The sequence below is a fragment of the Sus scrofa genome, chromosome 3 (assembly GCF_054392235.1).
Source record: "Sus scrofa isolate SSC_HxYL_T2T_F1_AM1 chromosome 3, Sscrofa_HxYL_maternal_Yorkshire_Landrace_v2.0, whole genome shotgun sequence".
Lineage (NCBI taxonomy): Eukaryota > Metazoa > Chordata > Mammalia > Artiodactyla > Suidae > Sus > Sus scrofa.
The window spans coordinates 119,194,373-119,218,008 of NC_139385.1; the positions used below are offsets into that span (position 1 = coordinate 119,194,373).

Genomic DNA, 23,636 nt, shown 5'->3' on the forward strand with positions numbered 1-23,636 from the left:
CTGCAGCTCTGATTTGACCCCTAGCCTGGGAATGTCCATACGCCACAGGTGTGGCCCTAAAAAGAAAAAAAAAAAAATTAGATAATTATATTTAGTATATTTAATGCCATTCATTCCAAAGTATCAAATTTATTTTAAAAAATCAACGCGTACATCAGCCACCAAGAAACTAAGAGTTGCCTATAGATGTTACAGTGGAATCTGCAACAAAGCACTTTAACCTGTTTTCTCTTGGACAGTGACTTCTTCATTAACTCATCTTCAAACACCCAAACTTCAACAGTGCATCTCATGTACTATATGGAACACGTTTGCAGTATCAGATCCCACAGTAAATGACTGTGTGCCCTGAAATAGTTCTTAGAGAACCACAGTTTCACTAGTATGACATTCAAAAGAGTGCCTTGGAGTATGGTGAGGAACAGACTTTTCAAGAATCTAACTCACTCCTTTCATACATGTGATCAGTCTAGTAAAGTCATGCTGACATTCTGATGGGCTCTATTCCACGACATTGTACTGATGTAACATTCCTGGACAAAAATGTAAAGATCATGGCTGCTAATGTTTCATAGACTGAAAAAAAAAAAAAAAAAAAAAAAACTTGCCAGCGTTTTGATGATCCTTCAAGGGCAACATTTCAAATATAATATTCTTCTCTGGACAGTGAACAGTATTTGAGTTATAACTGACTGCCGGGTCAACATCTGGGTCAATTCCCAGAACATTTTTTTAAATAAAATTGTTTATGAAATGTTTCAGTTTAAGACTATTGCAGACTTATTTAGACATAGCCAAAATGGACCAATTTATGACTAGATAAAATGAAAAATGTCGTTGGTTAGCCTAGAACAGCAACATAAAAAATGCTTAGTTGCAAGGCAAAGCAAATGCTATGCTAAAATATTCTGCAGAAAAGAATTGAGACCACTGGGGGGATGAGTCAGTGAGAGTCAGATTTTCCAGATATCTTAGTTAACCCTTTCTGTTTAGGAACTAAGTTTTTCCTCGTGGGGTAGAATTCTCTCTAAAACACATCTAACAGCGCCTACTTTTTAAAAATGTCCATCAAAAAGGGGCTTTTTTTTTTTTTCTCTTCTTAATAATTACGGGTCATCATTACCAACTGAGATGTGGTAAAGAGGTAGCCATAAATATAGGTTTATATAGTAAGGGAAAAAAGGAAGAAGTGTGGTCTTTATATAATAAGGGATAAAAGGAAAAAGCAACTGCATCAAACTTCATTTCCCTTCCAAAAAAAGAAACAAGGAGAAACTCTCAGAGACACTTTGCTTTTTATTCATTTACCCATCTTCCATAAAACTGTAATGAAGCATAGGAAGTTGTAATATACTACATGAAATAATTATCTTTTTACAAAATTAAATAGTAGGCTGAATCCTGATGTCATCTTCTTTCAAATGTTTTCACTATGCTCTGGAAAAATCAACTTTTTTCCCCCATTAATATCAATAATGTTCAACTCATCCCTGGTTTTCAAAACTTTACCGAATTTCACCAACTAGAAGCTTATCCCCACTCTTCTCTCTCTCTTATGCTAAGTCTGTGTATGGAACGTATCTCACTTCATTTTAAAAATATGAGATGGCATGAATGGGGGAAAATTTAGTCTACACATTTTTCATGTTACTAAAAAGAGAAAGAGGATAATGATGTCTGCTAAACTGGGCATCAGGTCTTAATTTTCTCCAAGTCCCACTTCATATTTCACTTGGAAGAGAACTCCACACCTAGGCAATGCTATTATGAGAAGATTCAAGGTCCCACATGGTATCTGCATAGGATCAATTTTCTCATAACTTCTATAATATTTCACTTTCTGAAAAACTTTTGCACAGAAGTTAACTCAGATAAAAAATGCTATCAAGATGAAGGACAAATAAGAGTTCTACAACTTCTTCCCCAAAAAGTGAGTGTAGAAAAGGCTAAATAAGTGTTAGCTATCACTATTCAACAAATATGCATCAAATATTTATTACTTTCTAGGCACTATACTAAGTAGAAACAAGAAAAAAGTCAGCCCTCAAGGAGTTCACAACCTAGAGAGTTGCTTAGTCTTAATGAAAATACAGATGGTTCATAGCCTAAATTTGTTTGTAAAAATCTTGTGTAATCCAAAAGCATTAAACCAGAGACTTGAAGGATAAAGAAATACTGTTTTTTAGTTCTGTTCCTTTTTGTATCATTGTACATGTAATGAAATATAATTATACAGAAAAGAAAATTCCTTACATTTAATAAAACAATCTGCTACCCTATGTCGGGTTTAAAGAAGAAAAATATTCTTTTATATATGCAAAGTTGAAGCTCAGACTTTTTTGTATGTCCAAGTCTGATCTAATATACCCTTGCTTATTCCACAGTCTTATATTACTTAAAGTCTTAAACAAATATAAATTAAGTCCAAGAACACTGTAAACCAGCTATATGGAAAAAATAAAAACCATTTAAAAAAAAATTTTTTTAATGTAAAAAATTTTTAAAATATGAGTTCCCGTCGTGGCGCAGTGGTTAATGAATCTGACTAGTATCCATGAGGATGCAGGTTCGATCCCTGGCCTTGCTCAGTGGATTAAGAATCTGGTGTTGCCATGGGCTGTGGTGTAGGTTGCAGACAGGCTTGAATCCCTCATTGCTGCGGTTCCGGCGTAGGCCGGTGGCTACAGCTCCAATTTGACCCCTAGCCTGGGAACCTCCATATGCCACGGGAGTGACCCTAGAAAAGGCAAAAAGACAAAAAAAAAAAAAAAAAGAAAAAAGAAATGCTTCCCTAAAAACCATAAGAGGCATCTGCAACAAAGGCATTGACTTGGGTGTGTGGTTTATGATTATTTGGTAAATTTTCCATTTATAGTCTAGACATATTTCTACATGTACATTATATATTTCAACAAAAAATAATAAAACAAAAAGCAAAAATGCATCTCTACTCATTGTCATCCCCAGTAAAATGTTATTTTTTACCAAACATTAAAAAAAAAAGCCCTGAATCCTTTCTTCATGTACTCAACAGGATGCAGGATAAATAATTTCCTTTTCTTTTTTTTTTTTTTTTATTATTTTTTAATGAAATACTAGGTCTTTTTTTTTTTTTTTGTCTTTTTTTTGTTGTTGTTGTTGTTGTTGTTGTTGCTATTTCTTGGGCCGCTCCCGCGGCATATGGAGGTTCCCAGGCTAGGGGTTGAATCAGAGCTGTAGCCACCGGCCTACGCCAGAGCCACAGCAACGCGGGATCCGAGCCGCGTCTGCAACCTACACCACAGCTCACGGCAGCGCCGGATCGTTACCTCACTGAACAAGGGCAGGGACCGAACCCGCAACCTCATGGTTCCTAGTGGGATTCGTTAACCACTGCGCCACGACGGGAACTCCAATTTCCTTTTCTGTGTGTAATTTGGCAAAATTTACTCCAGCTTAAATTAGTTAAGGGAAGTTCCCATTGTGTCTCAGTGGTAATGAGCCCAACTAGTAACCATGAGGATGCAGGTTCCATACCTGGCCTTGCTCAGCAGCTTAAAGGATCCAGCATTGCTGTGAGCTGTGGTGTAGGTCGCAGATGCAGCTCAGATCCCGTGTGGCTGTGGTGTGGGCCGGCAGCTATAGCTCTGCTTCGACCCCTAGCCAGGGGACTTCCACATGCCACAGGTGCAGCCCAAAAAAGAACAAAAAAAAATTATTTAAGGATTTTTTTTTTTTTTTTTTTTTTTTTTTGTCTTTTTGCCATTTCTTGGGCTGCTCCTGTGGCATATGGAGGTTCCTAGGCTAGGGGTCGAATTCGGAGCTGTAGCCGCCGGCCTACGCCAGAGCCATAGCAACGCAGGATCCGAGCCGCGTCTGCGACCTACACCACAGCTCACGGCAACGCCGGAACCTTGACCCACTGAGCAAGGGCAGGGATCGAACCCTCAACCTCATGGTTCCTAGTCGGATTCGTTAACCACTGCGCCACAACAGGAACTCCTAAGGATTTTTTTTTAATAAAAGTTTATACTCGTTTCTAATGAGGTTTCTTATATTAAAGACAGAGAAAATATTTAAATACCTTTAAGCAATTTGTGATAAAATCACAGTGACCTACAGAGACCAAATCACTCTTTTTAAGTAGGTAATATAAAAATAGTAATTGGCTTTTTTAAAGTTGGAAGACAAAAAAGAAATCCTACAATCTGATATCCTAATAATGTGTGATATTCCACATCTAGAAAGAATGGAGAAAAAAAGACACAACCTCAAACAAAAAGTTACCATCAGCTGTCAAAGGATAAACTAAAAAGCAGTATCTCACCCAAGAAAACAGAAGGGACTACATGGTCACAGCAAACAAACTGTGTGACATACCTTGCGCGACACACTCTTCTGCGAGAGCAAAAAGCTGAGGTGAGCGTTCCTCCAGCAATTGCTGGTGAATATTCACACATCTCAGAGTCCACCATGGCAAGCTCTAGAAGAAGAAAACACCAACGTCAGCTTTGGGGGGGAAAAATTATATTAATTCAAATTTATTTTTAGAATTTTGTCTTACATTTGTGAGATTAAATTTATTCTTCAATAAGCTTATCCAGCCAATGCTCAATAATAACACCAAATCTACGATTCCGACTTCAGTAATAATTAGCAAATCCACTGCTAGATCTTCCACAAGAATAAACCTCTCCTCTGTTCTCTCAGAAGCTGTATTTGTAGCCCGCTGGGTTTCCTGATACCATTTCAAACTCATATTTCCTCCTTTAAAATGTCCACTGTAAGGAGTTCCTATTGTATCTCAGAGGGTTAAGAACCCAACTAGTATCCATGAGGATAGGGGTTCAATTCGTGGCCTTGCTCAGTGGGTTAAGAATCCGGCATTGCCGTGAGCTGTGGTGTAGGTTGCAGACGTGGCTCAGATCTGGCATAGCTGTGGCTGTGGTGTAGGCCGGCAGCTGCAGCTCCAATTCAACCCCTAACCTAGGAACTTCCATATGCCACGAACTTCTATATGCCACAGGTTTGGCCTTTAAAAAAAAAAAAAAAAAAAAAAAAAGTCCCCCTTAACCATCCTCTCTGCCATGGCACACTACCAGCACCAGAATCCAACACCAACAATTCTAGGAAGCCTCCCACAAGAACCTCCTGCAGGGTGATTTTTTCTCAACTTGCAGCACATTATTTTCACCTCCCTTTACAAACACATTCCACCATATTCGTGTATGCCATCCTAGCTTTCAATGCTGTCTGCCATCTAACCAACAACATGAGAAATCGTGTCTTACTCATCTCTGTATCCTCCCCGGAGCACTGTATGCTGTGCGACTACAAGGTAAGAAATACCCCGGATTCAGATACTGCCCAAACTGGAGAGATCCCTTCCCCACCCTCTTCCACGAGGCCTTCTCCCACTAGCAGGGCACACACTGGTCTCCCACTTCTCTCAACTTCCACACTGGGCCTAGAAGTTAGCACTCAATGCAGAGCTCTTGTTTTTCAAGTGTGTAACTACCTGGTCCATATATTTTTGAGGACAAAGACTGCGTTTTATACACTGTCTTCACGAATGCACTGGTTTAGAACACAGTAGCCTTTTCTCTATTCTCTGATGTCTCTCTTCTGCTGCCTCAGCACCATCTTTCTCCCCCAGAAAAATCCATGACAAAGGTTTATATTCTTCCAGACCCTCCTCTATGTATGTGTGTGCAAGTAACAAGTACCAAATATTTTGACAGGCTCATTAAAGGACCAAGTATGATCATGCATTGAATCGTCTAAATTAATTACAGCCATGTTACTTTGAATTGTATTGCACAAAAGTGTGAGAAATTAATATTCCTTTTTTTAAAAGCAATACCTACTGGAGTTCCCATTGTAGATGAGCAGTTAAGGAACCCGACTAGCATCCATGAGGACGTGGGTTCGATCCCTGGACTCGCTCAGTGGCTTAAGGATCCGCTCAGTGGCTTAAGGATTTGGCGTTTCCGTGAACTGTGGTTTAGGTTGCAGACACGGCTTGGATCCTGCAATGCTGTGGCTCTGGCATAGGCCGACGGCTACAGCTCTGATTGTACCCCTAGCCTGGGAACCTTCATATGCCATAAGTGCGGCCCTAAAAAGACCAAAAAAAAAAAGCCAAAAGCAATACCTACTAATAGGAGATCATGCTTAATTACCAAAAGCATTTTCTTTTTCACTCGAACTTAAGGGGTAAAGCTGCCTGCTACATACAAGTGCTGCCTAAATGATGTAATCACAAATGAATTTTAACTGACAAAATCCTTTCTAATTATTAATACTGTTTCCTCAATCCATGTAAGGAAAGGTAGAATTATCTAATAGAAAGAAGTTTCACAACATTTTAAATTTAATTCCCTGAGGTGTTGCCTCATTTTCATTCTTTTCCTATCACTAGGCTAATGAAGTCGGTCTGTATTTCAATTAACTGTCCCTTATTTGCTGTCAGCAATAAGTGAGTCAGGTTTGGCAGCATATTCTTTCCTTTTCCAGACATGGAAACATAGATAGTCCAGTCAGAGACTTCCCTTTCAAGAAAATATATAAGATGCTGTATTCTTAAAAAACAGATCTATAACTAACTCTTAACCCAAAATCTTTATATGGGAGGTAGTGGAACATGAAATGAATAAAGAAAGCATAGCCTATTTTTCCACTACAAAATAAATGTGCCTTTTTCTATTTGCCAGGAATCACTTCACAGGAAATTTGAGGCATTAACAAAAAAGGAAACTTGAGAGTTCCCCTTGTGGCTCAACGGTAATGAACTAGTATCTATGAGGACGTGGATTCAATCCCTGGCCTCACTCAGAGGGCTAAGGATCTGGTGTTGCTGTGAGCTGTGGTATAGGCTGCAGACGCATCTTGGATCCCATGCTGCTATGGTGAAGGCCAGCAGCTGCAGCTCCAATTGGACCCCCAGCCTGGCAACCTCCATATGCTGCAGGTACGGCGCTAAAAAGCAAAAAAAATAAAATAAAATAATTAATTACAAAGGAAGCTTGAAGCCTTGTCCTAGTTTCAAGATCCTGTCTGCTGATTATAGCACTTATTACGGAATGTTCTGACTGAGAAGTCACTCTAGTCCGCAACCTTCTAGAAGGCAGGGAGCATGGGTATACCCCAAAGAAACCCAATAAATGTTGGCCAAATTAGTCCATTTTATAAAGAAGGAAACTGATATTCCAAGAAATTAATTAGCCTAAGGTCACATGGTTGTTAAGTGGCTGAGCCAGACAAACTCGGGTCTGATAAAGCCAAGATTCTTTTTACCCAACATCTACATATTACCAATACTAGTCTACATACTTCAGAGACTAGAGGTATCATCTTCTTTGATAGTTCCACAAAAATACCATCATAATAAACAACCTGACACATTCCTTCCTTGGGAGTCAACCTATTCAAAATTAATTTTCAAGGTTATGATTACCTTGAATAAGTGTGTGCTACTTCTTTATCATTTTATCTTCATTTATCAAATAAGTCTTTTTTTTTTTTTTGCTTTTTAGGGCCACACTCTCGGCATATGGGGGTTCCCAGGCTAGGGGTCGAGTCAGAACTGTAGCTGGTGGCCTACACCACAGCCACAGCAATGCCAGATCTGAGCCGCGTCTGCAACCCAAACCACAGCTCATGGCAATGCCAGATCCTTAACCCACAGAGTGAGGCCAGGGATCAAACCCGCAACCTCATGGTTCCTAGTTGGATTTGTTAACCACTGAGCAATGACAGGGACTCCCTCAAATGAGTCATTTTTAACATCACCATCTAGAGAATGCTATAGTAAACACCCAAAGAGGGAAAAACTATTACATTTCAGTTGAAAGGCAAGGTTTCAGCACAGAATGATCTTTGCATGGTGATACAAAACATGAATATAGGGTTTTAGCAGAAGTCAAAGAGAGTTTCCATGTGGCACAATGGGTTAGGAATCCAACTGCAGTAGCTTGGGTTGATGCGGAGGTGTAGGTTTGATCCCAAGCCCGGTGTAGTGGCTTAAAGGATCCAGTATTGCCTCAGCCACAGGTTGGGTTGCAGCTGCAGCTCAGATTCAATCTCTGGCCTGGGAACTGCTGTATGCCGAAGGTGTGGCCATAAAAAGAAAGGTACACCACATGGGCCGAACCCAGCCCATCACCTGTTTTCCTGTAGCCAAAGAATCACAACCAGCTTTCGAATTTTTTTTTTTTTGGCACACCTGCAACATGTGGAAGTTCCTGGGCCAGGGATCAAACCTGTGCTACAGCAGATACCCAAGCCACTGCAGTGAGAATGATGGATTCTTAACCCACTGTGCCATAGAAGAACCGCATGGTTCTTATATTTTTAAATCATTGCAAAAAAAAAGAAAAATAATTATTTTGTGACATGAGAAAAGTATAGGAAGTATAAATTTCAGTGTCCATAAATAAAGCTTTATTGGTACATAGTCACACCCACTCACCACACAGCTGCTTTCACACTACAAGGCAGGCTGTGTAGTTATCTGCACAGAATTGAGCAGGTGGGACAGAGCCTGTACACTGCATGGCTGACAACCTCCACGAAACCTCAAGGACTTTCTTTGCATCTCCCTTTTTTGTCACCTCCTACTGCATATTAGCTGCAAATTAGCTTTCTGTGAGTATGAATGCTTTACATGTGACCTAAAGAAACCACGTAACAGATATCCAACAAAAGCTCTACTAAACCCAACCCAAATAATGAAACAAGGTAGGATATGAGCCAAGAAACAATAATTAAGATCTACTGCAAGTGCTATACTTCTGGCTATTGCTTATTACCATTACATGAAATTCAAAAAAAGACTAAGAAGGATGTTTTTTGTTGTTGTTGTTGTTTTTTTTTTGTCTTTTTTGCTATTTCTTTGGGCCGCTCCCGCGGCATACAGAGGTTCCCAAGCTAGGGGTCGAATTGGAGCTGTAGCCACTGGCCTACGCCAGAGCCACAGCAACGTGGGATCCGAGCCACATCTGCAACCTACACCACAGCTCACGGCAACGCCGGATCGTTAACCCGCTGAGCAAGGGCAGGGACAGAACCCGTAACCTCATGGTTCCTAGTCGGATTCGTTAACCACTGCGCCACGACAGGAACACCAGAAGGATGTTTTTAAACTATATTTAAGATTCAGAGAATGAACATGAACACACATGGAAACATACACAAAACATGTATCCACAATCCTTTTGAAGAGGCTCAATATCTGATTTTATACTAGATGAGTTTCATGAAGGGAAACAGTTTTTGCTTATTTTCATCAAATTTTAAAATTAAATACCTAAGAGTTCCCTTGTGGGGCAACGGGTTAAGGATCCGGCATTTTCACTGCAGCAGCTCAGGTCACTGCTATGGTGTGGGTTCAATCCCTGTGAATGTTCATGTGCCTCGGGCATAGCCCTAATTAATTAATTAATTAAATACCTAAAGGAAACTTAGAAAACATATATACCAAGATATTCAGCATCACACCTAAAATTTGATGCTATCCAGCATAAAAGTCACGCCTGGGTCTGAATCTCCTGGCTCCTTTTCTTCTCTTACCTGAAGAGCTGTGAGTTTATGTCTTACATTCACTAGGATAATTCGTGCTAGTAACAGCAATATAGGCTTCGAGGTCAGGCTGTAGATTGATTCACCATCTAGAATGAGCAGACTCAGAACAAGCGCATCCAGTCCTTTGACCTGAAAAAACAATTTTAAGTGGAGATGATATAACTTGGCAAAATATTCATCTTTATGTGTCTTACAAGCATACATATTTTCCAGTTAATCGGCTTTGAAACAGAGTTATGGATCTATTACACATCAATTAGCACTGGAGCCAGTCATAACATTATAAATGCCCTTAGAGGTCTACAACTCCAGATTGCCCTGGGAAACCACCCATATCCTTGCACTTGAGAGGAACAGGACAATCAAGAAAATGGTACTTCTGAAGAAGCATTATGACTTAATAGATTTATAAAATATCTTCTCAATGAAAACAAATCATACATGAAAGTATTTATATGAAACACCTATCTTTCACATACGCTTCACCAGCTGGCAAATATCCTTACAAACCATGTCTGCTCCGTAATTACTATCAAGCGAAAGAACAACAAGATTTACCTATCAAATGCGCAGCAGGCAAATAACCACGGACTAACGTGAAGAGAAAGCTGCCCAAAAGGGATGCCTCTGAAAAATCCACTTCTTGGCTGAACGGAGATTTTCTACAATGGCCAAAGCACCTGTATTTTTTAAATGTGGACTGGATAATTGTTTTGTTTGTTCGTTTTGTTTTTGTTTGGTGGCTGCACCCTCGGCATTTGGAAGTTCCTGGACCAGGGATCAAACCCATGCCACAGCAGTGACAATGCCAGACCCTTAACCACCAGGCCACTAGGCAACTTCAAAGTGGACTGAATAATTTTGACTTTGCTGCTGCAAAGTCGACAGCAGGAATGCTCAACCATTAGGAACATGGGCTCTAATGTCATAGACGCAGAATGGTGTCCTTTTTCTGTTTGTTAGTTTGTGGACATAGGTAAATTTTTGTTTTAACTAAAATCTCTGTTTCATCCATTACAAAATGAAATAATAGAACCTACGCCTCATAGGGTTCTTGTAAGGATTAAACAATTAAGTAATGTGCCTTTGCCTGGCTTTGCTGAAGCATTAGATAAAGGTATAAAAGAAGTAGCTGTGGGTTCATAGACCTCTGTCCAACCTTCATCATCACTGAAAAGTGTAAGAGTGGAATAAAGACAACATGAACCACCACCACCAAACGGCAAATAAAGCTTCCCTTTACCTATATTGAGGGCAAAAGGAATCATTTTTTTAAAAAGTTCAATAAGTAAGGAACAATTTTCAAGTATTATAACTGTCTCAGTTTTATTTTTTATTTTTTTGGCCACACTCATGGCATGTGAAAAGTTCCCAGTCCAGGGACTGAACCTGCATCATAGCAGCAACCAGAACCACTACAGTGACAACACTGGATCCTTCAATCATCGATCCCCTCAGACCTCAGGGTCCCCAACTATAGCCTGGGGACCAGTAAAAACAGGAGTTCCCTTGTGGCTCAGTAGGTTAAGGATCCAGTGTTGTCACTGCTGTGACTTAGGCCGCTGCTATGGTGTGGGTTTATTCCCTAGTCCGGGAACTTGGTTATGCTGCAGGTGCAGCAAAAACAAAATGAAACAAAAGAAAAAAAACAGCCTCCTCCATCTAGCACACATTGCACCAAACACTGTCCTTTTTTAAGTATGCCATGCTTGGAAACTCATGCAAACAATTCCCAGAAGATGTGGTCCCAATAGCATTGTACATAACATATTGCAAAAAATGGAAACAACCCATAAGATCATCAAGAGTAAAACAGATATGGGAGTGCCCACTGTGGCTCAGCAGTAACGAACTGAATAGTATCCATGAGGATTTGGGTTTGATCCCTGGCCTTGCTCAGTAGGTTAAGGATCCAGGATTACTGAGAGCTAAGGTGTAGGTCGCAGACAAGGCTTGGATCCGGCATTGGGGTTGCTGTGGTGCAGGCCAGCAGCTGCAGCTCCGATTTGACCCCTAGCCTGGGAACCTCCATATTCCGTGGGCATGCCCCTAAAAAGACAAAAAAAAAGCAGAACAGATGTGAAAACTGTGGAATTATACTCATACAATTGGAATACTATGCAACAGTAAATGTGAATACTGGCATAATTCTAAAAATATACCACAAAGCAAAGCAAGTCATACATAGAACACACACAATTTGTTTCATTTACATAAAGTTCAAAAGCTGACAAAACTAAACAATAAGTTTTCTGAAGATACTTATACACATTGGTGCTAGAATTATGAAGGAATGGAACGTTAACACAAAATTCATGAATGTGGTTCATGAGAACGGGGGCCGGGGATGTCACCCGGACACAAACACAGGGAACCAGCTAATGCTGTATTTCCCAACCTTTTCCAGTCAGAGCACACGCAGAAGCTGCTAGGAGTTGGAGCACACACCAGGTGCCTAGAGAAGGCTGCTAAACCAGAAGAGTCCAGTTCCAAGGCTGTCCCTAGCCCAGGCCCCACACGGCCACCGAAATAGCAAAGGGGCTCAACATCTAGGGCACAACAGTCAGGCAGCTCTGATGTCTGCTGGGCATGTTCTCTCTCTCAAGTGAGGTGGTGGGAACAAAGGAGCTTTATTATTTAAACTGTACACATTTTATATGCTTTTCGGAATGTCTGGTGCACTGCTAATAAAAAAACTAAAATCAAGGTCTGAGCCCCATCAGGGCTGACCTTTCACTGCTACCCCAACAGGCTCAGAGAATCCCGTTCCCACAAACACCACCCTCTTCTCCCCATTAATGTCTGCTCATGTGACCACACTTAGAACACGCTTCCTCCTCTCCTTTACCCACCCACGTCCTCATCGCCCTTCAGGTTCTAGCTCAAGGTCCACTCTCGACAAAAAGGTCTTCTCAAATAAATAAATAAATAAATAAATAAAATGTCTTCTCAGACAAATTTCACTTTCTAGACATCGCTTCCTTCAATATTTCTTAGAGGCCTTGTCTTTCAGGTAACCCATTTCTGCAATGTCTGAATTATCACCTGACTTTACAGGCGCTTCCACACTAGTGCAGCAGACAGAGCAGCGGTGTGGGGCCCACAAAATGCTGACTCCAATCCCCCCAGCTATAGAGGAGCGCTAACAAGTTTCTTTCACCACTGGGAGCTTCAGTCTCCTGTGCAGAATGCGTCAAACTGACACAACACATGTGAAAGAAGCACCACTCCCAACCACACATCAGTGCTCAGTACATATTTATGACTTGGACTGTTTGGTGGATTTCTACCCTACACGAGAAGGCAGTAGAGGCCACAAACTTTTTTTTTTGGTCTTTTGTCTATTTAGGGCCATACCCACAGCATATGGAGGTTCCCAGGCTAGGGGACAAATTGGAGCTGTAGTGCCGGCCTAGTCACAGCCACAGCAGCGCCCAATCCAAGCCATGTCTACGACCTACACCACAGCTCTCGGCAACGCCAGATCCTTAACCCACTGAGCAAGGCCAGGGATCGAACCCACAATCTCACGGTTCCTAGTCAGATTCGTTTCCACTGCGCCACGATGAGAACTCCCACAAACTGTTTCACACAGTAAGGAGATGTTTCAGACAAGTAAATTTCTAGCTAACTGAAGCATATTTCTTTTTTCTTCTTCTTTTTTTTTTTTTTTGGTCACACCTGCAACATGCAGAGGTTCTCAGGCCAGAGACTGAACCTGAGCTTCAGCAGTGATAACACCAAATCCTTAATTTGCTAGGCCATCGGGAAACTCCCAAAGCATAGCTCTTTAAGTGCCAAAATCTCAGGGATTTTATTTTAACCATTTTGGATGAAAACTTTTGCAAAGCATAGATTAAATTCCCTTTTTAGACATAAGATACCGAAGAGCTTTTAACCTTTCAATAATGATTTAGAGTCAGCATGATGAATCTCAATTACTCTACTGCAAAATAACATAATATATAACATTATGTTATGTTATTATATTACAGTTATAATATAACCCAGTAGAATGATGTGTAAGAGATAAGTGTTATGGCTCCAGATTATAGCTGCTTTTGTACTTCTCTTTCCAACCATCAAATTATTAACAATTATGGAGTTCCCATCGTGGCTCAGTGGTTAACGAATCTGACTAGGAACGATGAGGTTGCAGGTTCGATCCCTGGCTTTGCTTAGCAGGTTAAGGATCCAGCGTTGCCGTGAGCTGTGGTATAGGTCGCAGATGCCAGGCACTTACAAATAAGTATATGCGTGATATAAAGGAAATCATCCGTGGGAACTGTGCTTAAGCACAGCAGCAAAACTTGCCTGCAACAAAATTAAACAGATCACCAGATTCACTGCTTTGCCAGAAAAGATCTTTATGTAACTGCAGTAACATACGCAGCTAGGCGACTGGTACAGCTGCCCTGTGCTTTAATAAAAAGAGCCCCTAACAGAGCTCCTTAAAATGGGGAGCATCTGGAGGAGTTTGAGATTGACAACGGGACTTCTGGAATCATTTGAAAATCTGACCAGGAGTTCCCATCATGGCGCAGTGGTTAACGAATCTGACTAGGAACCATGAGGTTGCGGGTTCGATCCCTGCCCTTCAGTGGGTTGATGATCCGGCATTGCCGTGAGCTGTGGGATAGGTTGCAGACTTGGCTCAGATCCTGCGTTGCTGTGGCTCTGGCGTAGGCTGGAAGTTACAGCTCCGATTAGACCCCTAGCCTGGGAACCTCCATATTCTGCGGGAGCGGCCCAAGAAATGGTAAAAAGACAAAAAAAAAAAAAAAGAAAATCTGACCAATGAACAGGCATTCTTAATAGGTTCTGTACCAGCTATAGTCATGTTTCTTTCCTACCTACTATTAACTCCGGTTTATAAAGATCCATTCCTAAAGATTAAACCACAAAGGAGTTCCCATCGTGGCTCAATTGTTAATGAATCCGACTAGGGACCGTGGGGTTGCGGGTTCGATCCTTGGCCTTGCTCAGTGTGTTAAGGATCCGGTGTTGCCGTGAGCTGTGGTGTAGATTACAGACGTGGCTCGGATCCTTCATTGCTGTGGCTCTGGCATAGGCTGGTGGCTACAGCTCCAAATTCAACCCCTAGCCTGGGAACCTCCATATGCCACGGGAGCGGCCTAAAAAATGGCAAAAAGACAAACAAACAAAAAAAATATATTAAACGACACAATGGCTGTGGTGTAGGTCAGCAGCTGCAGCTCCAACTCAGCCCCTAGCCTGCAAACTTCCATATGTCATGGGTGTGGCCCCTAAAAAGACAAAAAAAAAAAAAAAAAAAAAAGAATAAATAACACAATAATACCTATATATGACATTTCCAAGAAGCATACCTCACTGAACTGCTGGAACAAGACAGATGGCAAAAAATCCCGAGGGTGTAAATCAACCAGAGGCCCCGTCCAGTTACTCTGAACAAATAGCTGCAAACTGCTCACACCAATTAAGAATATCAGCTGTTGTCTGCATATAATAAAGAAATACACGTGAACCACCATTACTGGATAAAACAAGCACACTACTACTTCACTTCATTTATTAAGAGAAATAACATTTAAAAAAAGAGAGAGAGAAATAACATTTATTGAGATTACTTGAGAGTATTACCAAAAAAAACTTCTGACATGTACACAATTTAGGTCTGCAACATCCAATATTATCACCATGAGCTACATATGCTCTTTTTCTTCCTTTTTTTTTTTTTTTGCTTTTTAGGGCTACACCCAAGGCATATGGAAGTTCCCAGGCTAAGGGATGAATTGAAGCTACAGCTGTCAGCCTATGCCACAACCATGCCAGATCTGAGCTGTGTCTGCAACCTACACAGCAGCTCAGGGTAATGTGGATCCTTGACCCACTGAGCAAGGCCAGGGAACAAACCCACATCCTCATGGATACTAGTCGGATTCGTTTCCGATGTGCCACAATGGGAACTCCTACATATGCTCTTTTAATTTCAATTAATTACAACTAAATAAAACTTAAAATTCAGTGCCTTGGTCACACTGTCCACATTTCAAGTTCTCATTAGCTAAATGTGGCTATTGGCTACCATGCTGGACCTCTCCATCATCACAGAAAGTTCTCATGAACAGCACTGGCTTAGGACCTGATCAGGCACTTAGAACTTTTTTCTTATATTCTCTTTAACAGCTCTGACACTGACTGGATAGACAAGTGATTTTCTACAATAGAAAACTGATAAGAAGTTGTTCTCAAACATTGCCCTGATCCTGGACTACCAACTATTAAAACAAAACAAACAAGAATCCTAAAGAAATTTCATTTGAACTTATTTATTTTCAATCCTACTTTGACTTAAGACAGGAGTGGGTGAGTAAACTTCTATAAAGGAATAGATTTAAAAAAAAAATACTTTAGGCTTTGGAGATCAGGTGTTTCTCTTGTTCCAGCCCTTTAAAAATGCAAACATTGGGAGTTCCTATTGTGGTTCAACAGTAATGAACCTGACCGGTATCCATGAGGATGCAGGTGTAGCCATAAAGAAAAAAAAAAGTAGGAGTTCCCATCGTGGCACAGTGGTTAACAAATCCGACTAGGAACCATGAGGTTGCAGGTTCGAACCCTGGCCTTGCTCAGTGGGTTAGGAACCCAGCGTTGCCATGAGCTGTGGTGAAGGTTGCAGACGCGGCTCGGATCCTGTGTTGCTGTGGCTCTGGCGTAGGCCGGTGGCTACAGCTCCAATTCGACCCCTAGCCTGGGAACCTCCATATGCCACAGGAGCGGCCCTACAAAAGGCAAAAAGACAAAAGAAAAAAAAGAAAGAAAGAAAAAAAAAGTAAACATCATTCTCAGGCACTTTGGTCTTGACCCACCAGCCATAATCTGTCAGCCCCTGGATTAAGACAAAAATAGGTGGGGATGCAACTCTAACAAATAAGAGCCAGAGACTCCTGTAGCTTCATGCTGGATAAAAAGAAAGAGCAGTCATCCTCTTCTTCCTACATCCCCTAGGCCCTACCTCAAAAGGAAGGTTCTTTAAGGAGAAAAAAAAAAAAAAAAATCAATGCTACCAGACTTGGGGAAGCAGAATGCAACAAAACTGACAGCAGAGCAAAGAATGAGCAGAAAACAGGCAACAAAAGAGCTTGTTTATAGTTAGAAGTTAAGAAACTTAGGGAAACGCATGTGAAGCAAGGTTTTGAAGCTTTAATATAAGTAAAAATCAAAATTCTTAAGGCAACAGTTCTCTTGTGGTGCAGCAGATTATGGATCTGGCATTGTCATTGTAGAGGCTCGGGTCGCTGCTGTGGAATGGTTTCAATCCCTGGCCTGGGAACTTCCACATACCATGGGCGTAGCCAAAAAAAATTGAAAAATTTAAAAAAAAATCCTTAAGGCGAAATGAGAATCCTTTTTAATTTTCAAACACCTCAAGATAAGGCAACTGAAATGTCTCTTCTCAGCTTTATGTGACAAGCTGGAATTCTGGTCTACCAATGAATACCGCATGTGTGTGAATGTAAGTTTTCATATGCCCCGCACAAAGCTAATGGCTATGATATCTCACACACATCAGACAGTGAAATAACAACCAAAAATGCTATCAGAGGAATGTAAACTACTAGTAAACCAGAAAAATGAAACTGAAAGACACTAAGTTTTTAAATAAACTAAAATGCCTATAGTAGCATTTTTTTGTGAACTCCTTATGAATACAGATTATGTCTCATTCATTTTCACAAGCTCAACACCTACGACAGTACTTGATTTGCTGAAGAACTAAATGAAGCCAATCCCTAGAAATAATGGCAAAACAAAATTGCATGTGTTTTCAAGATAACTAAAACTTGATGTGGCTGCCACAGATGGTAGAGAAAAGAAAGTTACATTAACAAACTTACAAGAGTGATACATAAGCCACTGAAAAGCTTAGGTTACACTGCTATGTAACCATCCATTATACATAATTCTATAAAATTACATAAATGTCAATGGAAGAAGGTAAACCAAGGTTCCACTAAAAAACACTAAAGATAATCTAATACATAATAAAAATAATTACACCTATCATTCAGCAATCTAGAAACACCAAGGTGAACAGTAAGGCAGTAAGATCTGGAGTTCCCGTCGTGGCTCAGTGGTTAACGAATCCGACTAAAAACTATGAGGTTGCGGGTTCGATCCCTGGCCTTGCTCTGTGGGCTAAGGATCCGGTGTTGCCATGAGCTGTGATGTAGGTCGCAGACGCAGCTCGGATCCCGAGTTGCTGTGGCTCTGGCGTAGGCCGGCGGCTACAGCTCCGAATTCGACCCCTAGCCTGGGAACCTCCATATGCCGCTGGAGCGGCCCAAGAAATGGCAAAAAAAAAAAAAAAAGGCAGTGAGGTCTGAGGTTTGGCCGATGGCTAAAGCCTATCATATCTAAGCATTTGGAAGCTCAACGGGTTAGCAGTTACCATTCAGTCATATGCCAGTGTTCTATATAAAATCCTTATATCCTACACCACTTTACCTTTTCATTTTCTGGATGGTCCTTTGAACAGAAGCTCTTATACAGATTATCTGGTACATCATGAGCCCCGACTAACCATAAAGCCAGGTTTTTTAACTGCAAAAACTCAGTGCCTGTCAAGGCATTATTAAATGTATTCAGCATCTGTTTCTCTATGAAATTTTCAAATAAAACTCTACCTCTTGGTATTGTCCAAATCTGTTGAGTAATCCAGAAATGTTATTATCTGCTTCTCCAGGTAGCTGTCAATTTTTTCTTCAGTCACCATTGCTGAATTTAAAATATTTTGAGTCAATGAATTTAAGAATATGGCCTCATAGTTCCCTTCTAGCAGCAATTGTAGGAAAGATGCACTCTCTGTAAAAGAAAAAAAAATTTAGTTCAATAATTCAAAGAACAATATGTTATACTGTAAAGGGTAACACTGTTAGCATTTTAGTACACAACAAAGTGTATATACTTAGAATGTTTGCTATACAACAATCACAAAGCACCGAGAAAATTTCTATCGTTATACAAACATCACTTCTCCTAGATTAGAAGCCTATCTACACTATGTGCAGCAAGGCAGAAGTTAGACTCAGAAATAATATTCTTCATTAGCAAGTAACATCACCCTTCTGCTGGGAATCTTAAAGGATTCCTACTGACAAAAAAAGAGTTTCCTCAGAAAGCTTCCTATCCCTGTCTGACTCCTCCTATCCCTACTGTCCCCCCGCCCAATGAAAAGCTGGTTCACTCACAGTTTCCCTAATATCCCAATGCACATTCCTGCCTTACTTGTCAGTCTTATTCTTTAATCAAAAATCAGGTCAAGTTTGATTTCTTCCATAAGACTTTTCCATAACCAGATTTCAGAAACTTCTCTCCTGAAACCTATTATGTACACACACAAACTCGAGTGCACACACACATACACAGAGATCACTTACATACTGTCCTAAATTGTCATTCCTCCTTCTCTGTGTCTAGCCTAAATCCCCCAACCAGAAGTGCCTATATCCCACTATGTGCTTTGCTTACAAGATTACATCTTTGTTGCCTCGTTTCACCTGTTGTGCTTACCAGCTGTGTGACCTTGAATAAATTACGTAACAAATCTGTACTTAAAGGACTTCATCTGGAAAATGAGAATGGAAGTGGAACCTATTATAAGGATTAAATGGCTGAATAAATGTCAAGAGTTTAGAAAAATAATTGGCATTGTTATTATTACTGAACCTGGACGGTGAGAAGACAGGCATGTAGCTTGGGGACCACGCCCACCATATCAAGTATGCAACAACCCAAAGCCTAGATTTTGGTGGGAAAAAAATAAAACCACGAGGTATGAGAACCCAGTCGCCGCCACCACTTCTCCCCACAGTCCCACGCTGGCCTAAGTCTTTCCCTGGCAGGTGCACCCCTCTCACCCAAACCAACGACTCCGTCCTGCTTCCACTGCTTCCTCTCAGCTTCAGTGGAGAAGCCTCTCAGAACTGCCAGCTCCGGGGTCCACATCACCCCAGACATCCCTGCAGCCAGAAGACGTTCCTACAAGAGTGACACAGGAGCCAACCAAAGAAAGTGGAAAGATGAGAGTCCAAAGACGCAGAAGACTAGTGGCGACAGTTCCTGTGAACACATCCACAGCCCTAGAACCCCATGTGTGGATACCGGCACAAGGGGGCCGCCATGACAGGAGCGCGGAGAACCCTGGGAAACACACACGCTTTCTCCGGCCCAGTTTCCGCCTTGGCGGCCAACCCAAGTCCTTGCTACGAGCATGCCCAGTGGGGATGCCCTGCTCCGGACGAGGAGGAAGAGGAGGGCTTTGCTTAGAGCGCGCGGTCTACTTCAGCCCTGGCTCCTGGAGGGAGGAGCTGCTGGAGCTGCGGAGGGCGGGTTGAAGTGATGTGGAATGTTGCAGTCTTGCCCAGATGAGATACAACTGAAATGTCTGAGGCTTTGATCGCTAAACTCTTTCACTCAGAACCGTCCTGACTACCTAACGAAAGCCGTAGTCTTTTCCTTAAAAGCACGTGAGCCTTTATACCAACACTGCCGTAGCATTTCAGGGAGTTAGATCCTCTGAGTGGAGTCCGTGAACCCCAGGTTAAGAACGCCCTCAGCAGAGGTCTTTATTCTGGAATGAATTCAAGTGTAAATGAAATATCAGGTTTTGATGCTGCCGCTACATAAATCATGACTGGGTGGGACATCTGGCCCGGCCGCTGGTGCAGAGAAGCTTTCGGAGGCTAGACGGCGAACACTGAAGAAATCTGCCAGCCCTGAGTGCCTGCTGCTGGGCCCAGAGCTGTCAGGTCCTTAAATCTTCATGGTCAAGACCGAGCTCTGAGAGCTTGACTTGGTGGGGCAGGATTCTGCCTCCAGTTAGCATGCAGCCTGCACTGTGAGTGTGTTGCCATACACGAACCAGGAGAAAGCTGCAGGGTGACACTGATCACAAGGGACTCAAGTAGGAATCAAATGCAGTTCTGGAGGAGCCTTGCCCATTACCAGCTCCAAGGCGAGAAGCGAAATTCTTTTTTTTTTTTTTTCCCCAAAGTGTCCGAAGTCGCTGGCATTTGGATGTTCCCAGCCTAGGAGTCAAATCGGAGCTGCAGCTGCCAGCCTACACCACAGCCACAGCAACGTTAAATCCTAGCCGCGTCTTCAACCTGCACCACAGCTCATGAGCAATGCTGGATCCTTAACCCGCTGAGCGAAGCCAGGGATCAAACCTGTGTCCTTATGGAAGCTAGTCAGATTTGTTTGCACTGAGCCGCACCAGGAACTCCGAGAAGGGAAACTCTTAATTCACTTTCTTCCTCAGTACCCAGAGCCCCTCCAGCTTTTAGAAGGAAGAGGTGCTCAGCTCAGATCACCCACTGCCAGCAGATGCCAAAGGAAGCCAGACTTGAGCTGTGAGAGAAGAGTAGATGCCCCAGACTGTTTTCTCATTGAAAAGTAATTAAAAGGTATTTATGCAGGGATCTGTATTTGATTGGTGCATCCATTGGTTTTTCAAGTCCCAAATCCAACACTGTGGAAGCTACTTGACAATTGGGTTAAAGATCAACAGATGCAGAAACACATTGACCACGACACCAAGTTTGTTTGTTTTAAATATGATCTGCGAAGCAAAGAGAGTAATTAAATCCCTTGAAGCAAAATGGACTCCAGTAATAAAATGAGGAGGAAAAAATATAACCTCAATTAAAAAAAAAAAACTGAGTGGAAGTTGAGTTGATAGTTAAGATATGCCCATTTTAGGGTCAGTGCAGAGTGCCTTGGCTGGAAGGTCTGTTGGGAACCTCTATGTCACTATGTGTTTATAAATCGTTTTTGTGTGCTAGTCAGATTTCTCAGGGAGACTAAATCTCCTACCTGGATGGTGTCTAGTTGCCAGAATTCCAGAGCCAACAAGTGGAGCAAGAAAGCCAGGAGTCTCAGTATTCATGACCCAATCTGTGTGGCTGACCCTCTGCAGACCACTGCTGGGATGTTAGGTGACAAATGACTAACTTGTCTGTGCAGGAGTCCTCCTCATTTCAGCCCCTCCTTCTCCCACCCCATAATCTTCAGTCCCAGAGGCATCTCGTGCTCCCAGTTCCTGAGTCTTTCCTCAGTGTAGATAAAAGATGGCCTTAGGGAGTTCTCGTCGTAGCTCAGTGGTTAATGAATCCGACTAGGTACCATAAGGTTGCAGGTTCGATCTCTGGCCTCGCTCAGTGGGTTAAGGATCTGGTATTGCCGTGAGCTTTGGTGTAGGTTGCAGACGCAGCTCGGATCTGGCATTGCTGTGGCTGTGGCATAGGCGAGCAGCTACAGCTCCAATTAGACCCCTAGCCTGGGAGCCTCCAAATGCCATGGGTGTGGCCCTAGAAAAAGACAAAACAAACAAAGTGACTGGTGTCCTTATAAAGAGATTAGGACACAGATGCATACGGAGGAAAGACCAGGTGAAGACAATGAGAGAAAACAGCCATCTATGAACCAAAGAGAGAGGCCTGGAAGTAAGCAACCCAGCCAACACCCTAACCTCAGACTTTTAGCCTTGAGAATTGTGAGAAAATAAATTGTTGTTTAAGCCTCTCAGCCTCTGGTACTTTGTTAAGGCAGCCCTAGCAAACGAATACACTATAGCAAACCATAACTTCAGCTTTGCCTTTTTTTTTTGTCTTTTTGCTATTTCTTTGGGCTGCTCCTGCGGCACATGGAGGTTCCCAGGCTAGGGGTTGAATCGGAGCTGTAGCCACTGGCCTACGCCAGAGCCACAGCAACACGGGATCCAAGCCACGTCTGCGACCTACACCACAGCTCACGGCAACACCGGATCGTTAACCCACTGAGCAAGGGCAGGGACCGAACCGGCAACCTCATGGTTCCTAGTCGGATTTGTTAACCACTGAGCCACGACGGGAACTCCCAGCTTTGCCTTTTTATTTCAGGTATTGAGTGGTTTGACAACTTCTGAGTCTACTGACATCATTCTAAAGCCCTTCCTAGGCAGCATTCTAGGGAATCCTCAGACCAACGCTGGTCCCTTGAGTTCATTTGTCCTTCAAATCTGCTGCCAGGTAAGGTAGTCTTAACAATATGAGATCTAACTAGTTTGGCTCCCCTTAGTAAATTTATTCTTTTATCCTAGGATTTCTAATGATGTAGTTTTCGGTATAACACATTAGGCCTACTTCTTTGTTTTAAGAAATTAGACATTCTCATGTACAGATGCAGTTTCGCAATGGGACCTGCCTCATATGATCATTATTAGAACTTTTGTTTGCAAGGAAAATCATTCAATAAATATTTGTGCCATAGCTGACTTGTATTAGTTTTCTGTTGCTGTGTAGCACAAAGTTTACTAGCTTCCAACAATACATGTTTGTGAGGGCCAGGCATCTGGGTGCAACTTGACTGTGTGCCTCTGGCTTGGAGGCTCTCAAAAAAAAGGTGGCTACTACATGCAAGCCTCAGCCAGACAGGATCCTCTTCCAAGCTTACTCACGTGGAGGCATGAAGTCCTCCCTGGCCAGACACCAGCTCCCTTCCACGTGGCCTCTCTGGAGGGAACTTCACAACAGTGGAAGCGGGCGTCTCTCAGAGGAAGATCCAATACAATGTCTACTGTCTTTCTATAAGATGGTTTCAGGGAGTTCCCATCGTGGTTCAGTGGTTAATGAACCTGACTAGTATTCATGAGGATGCCGGTTCGATCCCTGGCCTCAATCAGTGGGTTGAGGGTCCGGTGTTGCTGTGAGCTGTGGGGTAGGTTGCAGACATGGCTCAGATCCTGCGTTGCTGTGGCTGAGGTCTAGGCTGGCAGCTGCAGCTCTGATTTGACCCCTAGGCTGGGAACCTCCATATGCTGTGGGAGTGGCCCAAGAAATGGCAAAAAGGCCGAAAAAAAAAAAAAAAAAAAGATAGTTACAGAAGTACCCTTTGACTTCTACCATGCTCTGTGTGTGAGAAACAAGTCTGTAAGTACAGGCCACTGACAAGGGGAGGGCTGCTGGGATCCCTGGGGTCGTCTTCCAGGCTGCCTCTCACACTGCTCATTGCTGTGCTGCTTGCTTTGCTTTTGCTCTTGGTCTGTATGTTTA

At 42.2% G+C, this 23,636-nt stretch overlaps 1 protein-coding gene across 7 annotated transcripts in view; it reads right to left on the reverse strand.

Moving 5' to 3' along the window:
• TTC27 (tetratricopeptide repeat domain 27) overlaps positions 1–19,748 on the reverse strand; it is a 177,001-nt gene extending 157,253 nt beyond the window's left edge. For all 7 annotated transcript variants that reach the window (XR_014842314.1, XR_014842315.1, XR_014842316.1 and 4 more), the window contains exons 1-5: positions 19,464–19,748; positions 18,231–18,408; positions 14,910–15,039; positions 9,550–9,690; positions 4,360–4,462 (exon numbers count right to left, since the gene is read on the reverse strand). Coding sequence is in view for 1 of the 7 variants with exons in the window: in XM_021087655.2 (XP_020943314.2) it covers positions 4,360–4,462; positions 9,550–9,690; positions 14,910–15,039; positions 18,231–18,408; positions 19,464–19,563 (652 nt within the window). In the remaining 6 variants the exon portion in view is untranslated. The remainder of the gene's footprint in view (positions 1–4,359; positions 4,463–9,549; positions 9,691–14,909; positions 15,040–18,230; positions 18,409–19,463) is intronic.
• Between the last annotated feature and the right edge of the window lie 3,888 nt (positions 19,749–23,636).